This window comes from Camponotus vicinus, unplaced genomic scaffold, assembly GCF_025532165.1.
Source record: "Camponotus vicinus isolate PSW18456_S1 unplaced genomic scaffold, iyCamVici1.0 SCAF_5, whole genome shotgun sequence".
Classification (NCBI taxonomy): domain Eukaryota; kingdom Metazoa; phylum Arthropoda; class Insecta; order Hymenoptera; family Formicidae; genus Camponotus; species Camponotus vicinus.
In genome coordinates this window covers 14746307-14759636 of record NW_028141977.1, presented here as the reverse complement: position 1 = coordinate 14759636, position 13330 = coordinate 14746307, and the positions used below count along the sequence as shown (strand labels likewise).

Sequence of the window (13330 nt, the reverse complement as noted above, 5' to 3'; positions counted from 1 at the left end):
ATACTTGGGATTTCTCACTACCTTGGATTTTATATTCTCAATCATCATATCACATCGATATCGAAATCTAAAATTCGGCTACCTCGGGAGCAAAGAGATTTACATTTCTTAATCGATGACTTTTTTTATATACATATATATATATATATATATATATATATATATATATATATATAAAATATAATATTACGTGTATATATGTCATTTCAAACCTGTTAATGTAATTCTTTGCAACAAGTGCATATTCACTGTTGCAATTAATTTGTACATTTGTACACTTCATCTTATGGTGTATACTTTTGACAATTTCTGCAAGAGATGAATAGCGTTATCATTTTTTGCAGATTACAATAATGTGTATAATATCATTTAGATTACAGTATCAATATTTAGATTACAATATCAGTGGTAGCATTATTCTTATCTCTTTATTGATACGTAGGTGGTTGAGTGATAATGTATTTGTTTGCTATGATTCATTTTCTTGAAAACTGGGATATTTTATAATTACTATTTTTAACTAGCATGGAGAAGTAATAGTTACTTGAAATTGAATAGGATATTAGCCTAGGTTCAAGCTAATTATGAAAAATCTTGATATATTTTATCAGAATTCTGAAAAGTAACAGCGTAATATGATTATAATTTCTTATAAAGAATTATTTGAAGTATTTCGTGTAGAGAATTATTTGACGATAGTCTATTTGATCATTATAAAACTTATTTCAGTTTCTAAATCTTAATAGTAAACATTAAGGTAATAAAACAAGTATTTTTGAATGGATTATATTTAGATCTTTGAAGATGATATTATAGCTGTAATGCGCTTCATAATAATGTATTGCTGCATTTGTACATTGTGCCAATTGGCCAAAGCATCTAGTTTTCTAAATGTATGACAGTAATTGTATCTGTAACTGACAAGTAAAATCCATTTGTAGAAAGAAATTTGTCTGAGCGTTGCAAAGTATTTCTTAACATAATAGGATATATATATCCTATATATATGTATAGAGTATAATCTCCCTAAAATTTTTAATATTTAATTGACCTATGGTATTTTCATCACATTATTGTATTTTAAATATTTACATGTTATTTCATGTCATAGGAATCATTTTCTATGATCATAAAACAGTGATACAAAAAAAATTATTTAAATATTGAATATTAGAAAAATTATTATTTAAATTACATTGTTTTGTAAGGTAATTTTTCTCTTTATACTTGCATTGCACTTTATTGTATTTTTTCTTCCTTTTATCAGTTAGTAGTAATTCTCCTTGTCTCTTTTTTCTGTCTCTTACACAAAACAGGAGAATGGGAGATAGTATTTTATTTTATGATATTTGAAACTTTCAGGCAAAAGAAATTCTAGCTAAGGAATCAAATGTACAAGAAGTAAAATGTCCCGTAACAGTATGTGGAGATGTACATGGACAGTTCCACGATTTGATGGAACTGTTCAGAATAGGTGGCAAATCACCTGATACAAATTATCTCTTCATGGGTGACTATGTTGACCGTGGCTATTATTCGGTTGAAACTGTTACTTTACTCGTAGCTCTTAAGGTATAGTATAATAAATTTTTGTGTGTATGTATATGTTATTATAATTTAAAAGAATTATAATTATAATTTGGAGTATATTTATATCTATCTATATTTAAATGTTCTCTATATAGTATGTATTATATGTGTAGATTTTTTTTACTTAATAAATATTTATAAAATTTATTATATATTTTCCCTTTCTTTGTTCCGTGTATTTAGGTGCGATATCGAGAAAGAATAACCATTTTGCGGGGTAATCACGAGTCGAGGCAAATCACACAAGTGTATGGATTTTATGATGAATGCTTACGTAAATATGGGAATGCCAATGTATGGAAGTTCTTTACAGACTTATTCGATTATTTACCGCTAACAGCATTGGTCGATGGCCAAATATTTTGTTTGCATGGTGGTTTGTCGCCGTCGATCGATACTTTAGATCACATACGTGCTCTAGATCGTCTTCAAGAAGTGCCACACGAAGTTAGTATTTGCTCTTGTAATTCCTGTAAATTTTATTATATATAATAAGGAATTTTTATTTATTATCATAAATCATCTTATATTTAATAGGGTCCTATGTGCGATCTATTATGGTCGGATCCAGATGATAGAGGAGGGTGGGGTATTTCACCACGTGGGGCAGGATATACTTTCGGTCAAGATATTTCTGAAACATTCAATCATTCTAATGGATTAACGCTTGTATCCCGAGCTCATCAATTGGTCATGGAAGGTTATAATTGGTACATATAAGTATTGATATTTACCGAGTTTTAAAATATTTAATGATATTTCTTTTCTACTATATATGTATAGCTTAATATAGAATATTTTATAAACAGTTTGCAATAGGTAATACAATATTAATTATAATGTGTTATTTCAGGTGTCATGACCGCAATGTTGTGACCATATTTTCTGCACCTAATTACTGTTATCGTTGTGGAAATCAAGCTGCAATCATGGAATTGGATGATGCTTTAAAATATTCATTGTAAGTATGATTTGTATATTTAAACTGTACATTTATTTATTTACAAATTACATTATTAAAATATAGTACATATATTGAATATATGTTATTAAATATATGTTATAAAATTTCTCTTTTAGTATAACTTTATGTTAAATGTATAATCTTGAAATGTACAATAATTTTATGTGATAATTATATATGGTAATTTTAAACATTATATTGAATTAAAAAGAAATTTATATGTAATCAAAAATATTTTTAAATTACATAAGTATAATAAAAGCATCATTAATTTTCTTGACTTTTATTATAGCCTACAGTTTGACCCAGCACCAAGACGTGGAGAACCACATGTTACCAGGCGAACGCCAGACTACTTCCTCTAAAAGGTTAGGCTTCAGGGCTAAGTGTCAAGGTAGGGGAATGAAAATGCGCGATCCTGACTTTATAGTGACGCCAGATAACATAACTTATAATAGAACATCGCTAAATGAGTGTGAGGCTCAGACAAGTTCTCATATACCACATATAGCTCCAAGTATTATATCATGGCTCACTTTGTGGTGTCTCATTGAGAGATAGAATAGATTACACGCACATTTTGTGCGTGCCTTACACAATACATGTAGACACAACATTACTTGTACACTAAAAAAGAAAAAATACAATAATGTACACACGTATCGATTAAATTCACTTGTAGCATTGAGTTTTACAACTTTTATTATATCCGCTTGTATTTTTATTATAAAGAAACTGAATATAATAATATGCACACACATTTGCGCGTAACAGTTAGAACAAAAAATATTGGTAAAAAATGGTATTATTTTGTAATCTTGAATGAGAATATTGAAACTTTCATCGAGAATAATTGTAAACGAAACATCGTATATTCTAAACCAAGTTATTTGTCATGCAAGATTTCAAAAAAATATACCAGATCATAATTTATATTTAAGAGAGTGTCACATTTATTATCGGTGTGAATGAAGCATGAAATGTTCCACTTGAAAAGAAAGGCAAGTTGATGCAACAGTAAATTAGTATGCTTATATATAAGTCGTATAAGAATTCAATATATATATAAAATTTCCAGATAGAAATGATTAATAATAAAAGTTAATTTATAAAATTATTTTATTAACTTTCATTATTATATTACATATAAATTTATCAGATAATAATTTTGTTATTATCTGATAAATATAGTCACATTTTTATATGTAATATTCATTATTTTTAATGCAAAAAATAAATATTTTTATTTCAATGATATAAAAACTTTCAAAATGTGTGAATGTAAATCTTGTTCTCATTGGAAGATCGTTTTTTATTAATCCATAACATTATTTTTGCGGAATAACATGCAGTTGTATAATAAAAGAAAAATTCATGAGAATTATATATTTACATTTGCACTTGTGAAATGTTTTTATTTCATTTAGAAAAAATAATATTTAATGATATACAGTGTAATTTAATTGGTCTTTGATTAATTTTTCTATCAACTACAATGTTTTTATATTATGAACATGAGTTTAATTTATGAAATACAATTATGAAAAGTTGAGTTATATATTATACTAATTGAGTGATAATTTAAGAAACATAATGGAAAACTTTTGCATCAACTCTATCTGCCTCTGAAAGTGAAATATGTATTTTATACCGAGTGAATCTATGCATTCACATTGGTTAAACTAAAAGAAAAAAAATTGCTTGTAAACCTACCAATGATCTTTTTATTAATTAATAGATATAAAATGATGCTTCTGGTAAATAAACATGTGTAATGCAAGCCAAAGCAATCCAATGTGTTGTGTCAAATTTCATACTCATTGAATGTGTGCAGGAGCATCGTGTATGATGGGTGGCTAAAAAGATGAAAAACATACATACATACAGATGTATTTATAAGAATAAGCATTGCAATTTGAATATAATGCATGATGAAGCAATTACAATAGCGACGACAATGGATGGACAAACTTGAAATGTGTAAGATGCACATTACATAGCAATTTAATTAAGACTGTAAATCCATAGCACGGCATAGGATGCAGCGCGGAGATAACTTCGCAATTCTTCTTCTGCACAATGCAGGCTGAGCATTTTCTTTTTTTTTTTTTTCTTTTTTTCGTTTTCTACACACAAACAAGCGTATAAAATATATTCTCCTTGAATTCTATAATAATAAGAATAAATTTTCCTAAAACAAAAATGCAGTTGTAATATTATAATGCGACGAAGTTTAATTAAAATTACAGCAAAATAATAGGTACCAACAACCAGTATAATTCATTTTATATTTGCTCTATTTATTGCCCTCTCTCAATGCATACATGCAATGGACAAAAACAATATAGATTACTAAATGTTTCGTTGAAAATATACTTAGTATATTAACTTCTACACACATGAATTATTGTTGTTAATTTGATTTTATAATGGTATGGGATATATTAAAAAGTTACTATATACTTATAAAAACTCATTTACAATATTAATATTTTTTATTGATATACATTTTGAAAATATTCATATTGCATAAAATACATATAATAATCTTAGCTATTTGCGAAATTAAAGTTTTAGATTTAACTTGATTTTATCTTAGATTTAACTTGGAAATTGATATATTTTTATTTTGATTATTATGATAAATATATGGAGCAAATTTTGTATATCTCAAATTAAAAATTTTTGTGATAGCTTTTATAATACTTTAACTTCTGAAATAATATTTTTATACATACATACATACATATATATACATACATACATATATATATATATATATATATATATATATATAAATTTATATGCTAACATAAAATTGGCATAAAATTAAGCTTGCAATATTCTTTTATTTGACGAGTTTTATTTGAATATTTTAACATAGCTTGCCAGAAATCTGGTGTTAGATAAATCCAGATTTATGAAAAGGAACAAAAAAATGCCATGAATATATAATTATACAATGTCATTTTATTATAAGGAATTACAAAAATAAAACGATATTGTCACATTTAGACAGAGTTTTGTTTGTGCTCTACATATTCACAACATTTTGGAAAAAAGAATGCATGTTTCATGTAAGACTCATTCTTTATGCATGTTTTTAATCATTTGTTACTTGAACTGTTAATCTTTGTAAGTCACACACACACACACACACATATGCATGTACACAGACACATATACAGACATTTTTATTAGTTTATTTAATACTTGCATCTATTAGTAATAAAAAAGTCATTAAGTCATATCACAATAAAACATATCTCTATGTACAAATACATTTTGAAATAGTACGTAAAAAAATATATATTTGTTTTTCACAAGTAAATAATTTCATATTGAAAAAATTTTAATAATTTATATAACTTAATTTCTTCGATATTGATTTTCAATATAGATTGTTATATTTAAATATCTATTTCTACAAAATATATTTATCATAATTGTACATAGTTAAGAGTAAGTTGCACAATTGCAGATACATATAAAGTATCGATTAAAAAATTAAAAAATACTTAAATAAAATCTTCTTTAAATTTATTTGTATTAGATGATATTCAGTTAGTAATCTTTCAGATTGAACACATTTTCGTAAAAATAATATAAAAGTTTAATATCATACAATGCATTTTTTAAATAAAAACACTGATTTAATTTCCTGAATTATATAAATAAATACATATATATGTTAGTTTATTTGTTCGTTATTCTGTACTTTATAATCAGTTAACTCGTTAGTTAAATTGTATATTATTTTTATTGTATTTTTTTTCATAAGGATATACAAATATATAATATATATAATGTGTATAAAAATTAATCATCTATTTTATGTAATATTATTATAATCTATATTACGTATATTAATTATAATCTTACTCCTGTGTCTAAATTGAGCATTTGCTTTGTCACTTCATATGTTGCAAAACCAACTGCCATGAAAGGAATTGCTCGTAAGAAATTAATACTCATTCCACGATATAAGCCTTTTACAATGCCATTTTCAATATATATCATCTTAATAGTAGAAAACATTCCAGATCTAAGAATATTAATTTTATGAATTAATAATATTTTAAGTAAATAAATTTACTAAAATTTATTAAACTTTTGCATTAATGATATTTGAACATATATATTAACAATAGTAATTAAAAAAAGTATTGCAAGATTACAAAAGAACCGTTTCAATTTTTGATGCAATTAAAATTCTTATGGATTATTGTTATATTGTATTACTTACGCATATTTATGTGTAGTTGGATTCATCATTGCCAATTGCATACGTCTTTTTGTAACATCCAATGGATAAGAAAAAGTATGTGCTACAGCACCGGCAGCGCCTCCACATAAAAGTTTTGCTGGTATATTTAATATAAGATTACCTGCAATAATGAAATATAATATTATTATTTTTATTATTTATAATTAATAACATTGATTTTTCGATCTTAATTCATAATTAATTCTTTAAATATGTGATTGACAAATTCTTTGAAAAGAAAGCAGCTTTAAATTAAACAAGCCCAATAAAAAAAATAAAAAATAATACAAATTTCCTTTTCTTGAAAAGAAGTTTAATTTAAAAAACTATTGTAATTTAATTGTTATTATTCGGCTCTGAAGAAGAGAATAAAAGATATTAATAGAAGAATTTTGTAACTCCATCATTAAATTCTTGTTAGAGGAAATAATGCATACATAGGAAGTATAGATCATTGAACGAGCCAAACATAACGCAACAAAAGAAACGGTGCATCTAATGAACTATATTTTTCCTTTTGTTTATCAAAAATTTAAGGTTTCTTCACGCCCCTAGAAAAGAATAACGAATTCTACTAAGTATTGTTTTTTGTTTAAGCAGATATTTTTAGCTTACAGTAAATTAGATAGGAGCAATCATCTTTATGTTTCTTATGTTTATAGAAATGGGCAATTTAACTCACCAGTTGTTTTATGTTCAGAACAAAGATAATGTGGTGCATATTTCAAACACAGATATTTTAATTTTTCAAATGTATAGAAGGAAAATCCTGCATAAGGTATCATGCCCAACATATTTGGCCAGAATCCTCTATATAATGCTCGCAGGCCACCTTCCTGAAATATTCTTTTTCTATTAAATCTATTAATTTATTTTAATACAAAAATTCAAATTATGAAAAGTTAGTAAAATTTTTTTATATAAGAATATTTGGAAGATTGAATCTCTCTACATTATATATCAATATATACACGATTTATCTATATGTTTTTAATGTAGGTTTGAAGTCTGAGATCTCATTCTTATATTCAAAATTTACTTCGACAATTATTTTAATTTATAACATGAACTATATAATTAAGGCAATTCTGCTATTGTGACACAAAGGCACAAATAAAATTTTTATAAGCTTTAAATATATTTTTTAAAGAATCGAATTAGAAATAAACTGTGTCATTTACCTCTTTAAACATTCTAACAGCAGCATGTTTAATTCCAGAATAAAGTGTATTACTAGTAACTTGAAAGGCTAATCTTGCTCTGATAGTGTCAAGTGGATATGTAATTGCAGCTGCTGTGACACCTCCGGCAGCTCCGGCTAAGAATCCATCTATATGCGAACCTTGCTCGAATAATTTTCCTAAACGCTAATAAAAATTATGTAAATGTTACATCAATTTTTTTTAACATTTATAGCCTAGCGAGGCTAAATAGAGCTCGACTATTTACGTATAATATAGTATAAATGTATAATACTTTCAGTTATGATAGTCTAGCAAATAATTAGTTAAATATTAGTATAAGTATTCAAGATATAACAGTATTTTAAACCATTTACTAATAATTATTTGAGGAAAAGACTTATCTATTTACTCTATATTATATATTCATATCTAATTTTTATTTTTCTTGAATTTTTAAATTTCTCGACTAAAAATAATATTTATTTTAATAATTATCAAATATTATTAATACACTACTATCACCAAATTATATAATCGTGATCGGATTGATAAGAACGGATTGATAATTCGCCGAAAAAATAGAGATTCAAATTCGGCTATTCTCATTAATATTTTTGGCAAAGTCAATTTTCTCGTCAATACAGGAGGAATTTAAGATATTTAATTAAAATCAAAATAATTAAATTATTCAAACATTTAAAACGACATGATAGAAAGTTTAAAATCAGGAGTACAGGAAGAACTGAATCTGAAAATTAAATCCAGAACAGTAATTACAATGATTTCAAATACTATGTATAAAATCACAGTATTTAGCTAATTAATTGTGATATAGCTGAAACTGTTATGTATTTACTCTGTGATTTATTGTACATTTATTGCTCTGTATTTATAATTCTCATAGAAAGTTTTAATTAATTTTAATTAAATTATTTATATTCTATACCTCTAGAGTCAATATCTTTATGAAAATATCTTTGTATGCAAATATGTTTTTAAGATTTATTCACGTAAATATTATTGTTTAAATATTATTTAACGATACATTGAATTTGAATGATCTCTAATATTGAATCTCTTCATTACCTTTTTATACTGTTCAAATGCTGTAAATTGTATTGCAGCATAAGGCACAGCCCTAATCATTTGAATAAAATTGCCTTTATACAAAGCAAGAAAATTTTCACGTTGAACAACTTCTTTTAATCCTGAGAAGACACCTATAAAATATGTATATATGTATATATACATATGTATATGTGTACACACACACACACACATATATTTACATATGTTATAAATTCATATTTTACATTACTAGCATTCACATATTAACAAGAGTTCAAGTTTTTACCTAAATGTTTATAATATTCGTGCTGTCCTTGTAATAAAATTTTTATTCTGTCTAAAGGTGCTACAGTTGTTTTTGAGCACATACCAGCTACACCTATAATACATATCAATATATATTTATAATATAAAATTTTATAATTTACACATACCTTTATATAAAGGAATACAAAGTGTTTCAAATTATCTCTGTCTTATCAAATATTAAGATCTTTAAAAACATTTTGAAACTTGAAAATATATAAAAAAGATAATTCTGATATACATATATTAAATCTATTTTTATATTTGTACTTTATACAATACTTTATACAATAATTACAAAACTATATAAGAAAAGATACAAAAATCATTACAGAATTTTTTTTTTTTTACATAAAATATAAGGATAATGGAAAATTTTTATTTTCATTTTTTTTAATAAAGATCATCTTTTAAATAAAACATTGTACTTTTATTCCTAATATAAAATGAAAAAACAAAGAGGACAATCTGAAGTGGCCTTATAATAATATAATAAATATAAATATAATATATAAATTAATATAAATAAAATTCAAAATTTACAAAACTTGACAGCTTTTTTAAAGCAGTCTTTTTTGTAGCTCTATATTTTATCTATAAAACTCTATTTTCTATCTTTCTTTTTCTCGTCTTAATTTATAAAACGTATAATCCCTATTAATAAAAAACTATGAAACGAGATATTTGAAGAATTTCAAGTGACTCACCGCCGGCTATGAGATTTTTCACAATGACTTCAAAATTCTTGACTTTCTTTTCAGATTGTTCCATGATTGCTGGATGATGCTATGTAACTCGACTTGCAGAAATAAATCGCAGAATCGCGAGAAAAACAAGAGAGATAAAGATGAAAGACAACCTATTCTTGATGATGTGAATCGGGAATGGTCACTGACCATCACTGACCTTGAATGATGTTCCCACTCGTATGAAAAAACTGTTGAATTTCCAAGCTATGTCATGGAATGAAGAGAATATCGAGTTTTATATCTCATTTTTGTCGAATTGTTGCTGCCTCTGTTATAAGAGTTTCAATAAGGATTGTACAGCTCCAATTTTCTATTCTATTTTTTTGTTCAATTTAATAAGACTTCAACTTTTTGGTCACATATACTATGGATCTTCGTTAATCGAAGAGACACATTATTATGCCGTATAATTTTAACTCGCAGCGAAATAAACTTTCTACAAAAAAAAAATAACGATTTCGATCAAAATCTTTTAATCGATAATAAATAAGATTTTCAATTGTTAAACAATAATTTTAATTATCGCATTTCCAAGTACATAAATATACACTGACCCGGCAAATATGCTCAGTCACTGTACTGTGGCCTGTGGCTCAGTCATGTGTGAACTCCCCTCTTTCAATCAACAGGTAGCTCGTCTCGAGTATACAATAGAACTGCTTCCTATATATCGTCTACAATGTTCTGATGGCGAGGAATAAATAATAAAAGAGAAAGAATAAGTCCTTCATTTCTGTCTCATTTTCGAGACATTTTTCTGGAGTCGAATAATCAGCTCTATCGATTAATTTAGGGAACTTTCCAAGAAACACATATAAACACTATGTCACGATTGGCTAAATATCAAAAATTTTCGGGACATTACAAATTCTCTATTAGATAGCCAATTACTTGACGTTATATCTATCAGTTTTCTTGCTGAAAAACTCCTTGTATCTATAAACATAAATCAACAAAACAAAGAGTATTATATGGAAATCCCCCACTTACAAGTATATATATTTGCCACATGTAACGGTTTTATAAGTGAGATGAGATCAAGCACATCACAGTTATATGTAACGGTTTTATATAAATTGAGATAAAAAATTTTATTATTATTAATACATTAAGCTAAATAATATATTAATATATTAAATATATTATATATTATACATTATATAAATATATAATAATATATTAATATATTATACATTATATAAATATATAATAATATATTAATATATTAAGCTAAATAATGTATGCGATTGTGGAACATACCATTAAATATCGAACCTACGAATTTCTTCAATCTGGTAATATACAGAAATGATTTTGTTATAAACTGTTATACAAAATAATTTTTTAATGTTAATTTTTAGAAAATGCAAACTCGGTTGAGAGTCATGAAGATATAAATGTTGACAGCAAATTTCTACAAGTTTTAAAATTATCGTTTGAAGTAAAAAACTCACAAATGAAGCCTTCTAAAACAAAGAAAAAGATTAAAACTCTAGAAGCTAAAATAGAAGATTTATTTCAAAGTACAACTATGACAACAAATGTAACATTAGATGATATTATAGTTCTTGCAATAGCTTATTTTAACATGGGTCTAATATACGTTGATTCTAAAGAAGAGAATGAATTATGTGCTGGTAAAAACTATTTCATGAGATGTATTGAACTGTTAAAAGGAAAAGAGTTGGACCGTAAAGCTATTTTGACATCTATACAAGTATACGTTAAATTACAATGTATTTTGAACAAACTACAGAAACCAAAGACATCTGAATTATTATATAAAGCAATGGAATTATATTTGAAATACACAAAGGAAGAAAACAGGTATCCCAATCCTATTAACATTCCAAGCATTCTTGGTATTGAGGAAGAAGAAGAATCAAATTCTCGGCTTTTGCTAGATAACCTTCACTTAACAACTGTAGATTATTTAGTAAAACGATATAAACATTGGCCTAAAACTGAAGATAAAATAGTAATATACATACATAATTTATTGAACAAACAAATACCTGAAACAATGAAGTTTCAAAATGTAGGATGTTATTATTGGGCTTTAGCGTCAATTGATTTAATCCAATATTTCTTATGGAACCATCGTTTTACTGAAGCTAGACATCATCTTGCTGCTGCTGATTATATAATGGAGGAATTTCATAAATTTATAAATGAAACAACTTCCTCAGAATGTCATACTTTAATGCTTGATAAATATCAAAATGCTCATGCTAATATTGCTAGATATTGGGCTTCCTATGGAAATAAACTTTTATGTTCATCAAAAGAGAAATTGTACCAAAGAAATGACGAATCTTGCAAAACAGATAATTCAAAATCAGAATCTCTGAGTTCTGAAAAGAATATAACAGATTTTTTATTATTTACTGACTTAGAAAAGGATCTAGAAAATATTACTAGTACAATCACAGATACATATGTATTAAATCTTAATGACGCCAAAACAGTTTTTGTGAATGTTTTGAAATGGCTTAATATAGCAAAATCATATTTTACTGTAGAAAATGATTTTGTAACTTATGGACAGACATTATTAGACATTTTTAAAGCCTACAAGTATCTTGCATATTTTGAACACTCGAAAGACAATCTGATAAAAATATATAAACGGCAAATAGAAATCTTGGAAGATGCCATTAAGGAATTACATCCAAAAGCTAAAACAAAGGAAGAATTGCAAATTTGCAAAATTATTCACTTTGAATTAGGAATTGCTTATTCTACTTTTTCAAGTATAAATACTGAGAGATTAGATAAATTCGACAAAGGTCTAATCATTAATATAAATTATGCTAACATGAATTATAATTTAGATTCAGAAACATGTCAATCGATGAAAAATGCCATAAAACATTTTACTTCATATTTAAATATGTCTTAGGATACATGGATATATTTGGACATTTATCTTTGAATATTTAGATTTTTCTTCTGAAATTTCTATATATGTACTCTTTTTCCATTTATATTTTATATCACGAGAGGTACTTTTGTATTTTTTTCTATATATATGTATATAATTGTAATAAGCGTTCATCTCATTTGTAGTTTTTATATGCACATATATGTGCATATAAAATTATCTATTGTATAATTATTTGCTTGCTGTATCTATGCATGGATGACTTGCTACTTTAAAGCAAAATCTTATAATGTAACTAAAAGAAAGAATATATGAATA

The 13330-nt window shown here is 25.7% G+C and overlaps 3 protein-coding genes across 5 annotated transcripts in view; 2 read left to right on the top strand and 1 right to left on the bottom strand.

Annotated features, from left to right (window-relative positions):
• Positions 1-10284, top strand: part of Mts (protein phosphatase 2 catalytic subunit mts) — a 10836-nt gene extending 552 nt beyond the window's left edge. Inside the window, exons 2-7 of one of the 2 annotated variants that reach the window (XM_083101070.1) lie at positions 1363-1572; positions 1774-2037; positions 2128-2300; positions 2444-2551; positions 2847-2948; positions 10141-10284. In XM_083101070.1, coding sequence (XP_082957196.1) covers positions 1363-1572; positions 1774-2037; positions 2128-2300; positions 2444-2551; positions 2847-2919 — 828 coding nt within the window. In that variant the 3' untranslated portion in view covers positions 2920-2948; positions 10141-10284. Of the gene's footprint in view, positions 1-1362; positions 1573-1773; positions 2038-2127; positions 2301-2443; positions 2552-2846; positions 4834-10140 lie in introns of those variants that run through there. The other variant, XM_083101069.1, reaches the window with a different exon arrangement.
• LOC145972446 (mitochondrial coenzyme A transporter SLC25A16) lies at positions 6296-11539 on the bottom strand. Of its 2 annotated transcripts, none has more exons than XM_083101068.1 (9): positions 11389-11539; positions 10683-11064; positions 10087-10564; positions 9360-9452; positions 9092-9225; positions 8003-8188; positions 7504-7657; positions 6801-6942; positions 6296-6599 (listed from the first exon to the last, which is right to left on the bottom strand). In XM_083101068.1, exons 3-9 carry the CDS (start codon positions 10148-10150, stop codon positions 6425-6427), a joined length of 948 nt encoding a protein of 315 aa, XP_082957194.1. In that variant the 5' UTR covers positions 10151-10564; positions 10683-11064; positions 11389-11539; the 3' UTR covers positions 6296-6424. The 2 variants fall into 2 exon arrangements, 1 of the variants encoding a protein (XP_082957194.1); XR_014439164.1 differs by lacking the exon at positions 6296-6599 and adding an exon at positions 7259-7372 and having other exon boundaries at positions 6816-6942.
• LOC145972442 (KIF-binding protein-like) lies at positions 10714-13330 on the top strand. Its single transcript, XM_083101057.1, has 2 exons — positions 10714-11423; positions 11490-13330. The coding sequence occupies exons 1-2, from the start codon at positions 11366-11368 to the stop codon at positions 13028-13030; spliced, it is 1599 nt and encodes a 532-aa protein (XP_082957183.1). The 5' UTR covers positions 10714-11365; the 3' UTR covers positions 13031-13330.

Excerpts from the sequence above, each read along its gene's own strand:
- LOC145972442 (XM_083101057.1), top strand. The coding sequence starts at position 11,366 with ATGTATGCGATTGTGGAACATACCATTAAATATCGAACCTACGAATTT. Across the intron at positions 11,424-11,489 it reads CTACGAATTTCTTCAATCTG|AAAATGCAAACTCGGTTGAG; the intron begins GTAATATACAGA and ends GTTAATTTTTAG.
- LOC145972446 (XM_083101068.1), bottom strand. The coding sequence starts at position 10,150 with ATGGAACAATCTGAAAAGAAAGTCAAGAATTTTGAAGTCATTGTGAAA. Across the intron at positions 7,658-8,002 it reads CTGTTAGAATGTTTAAAGAG|GAAGGTGGCCTGCGAGCATT; the intron begins GTAAATGACACA and ends AGAATATTTCAG. Across the intron at positions 6,943-7,503 it reads TTCTGAACATAAAACAACTG|GTAATCTTATATTAAATATA; the intron begins GTGAGTTAAATT and ends TCATTATTGCAG.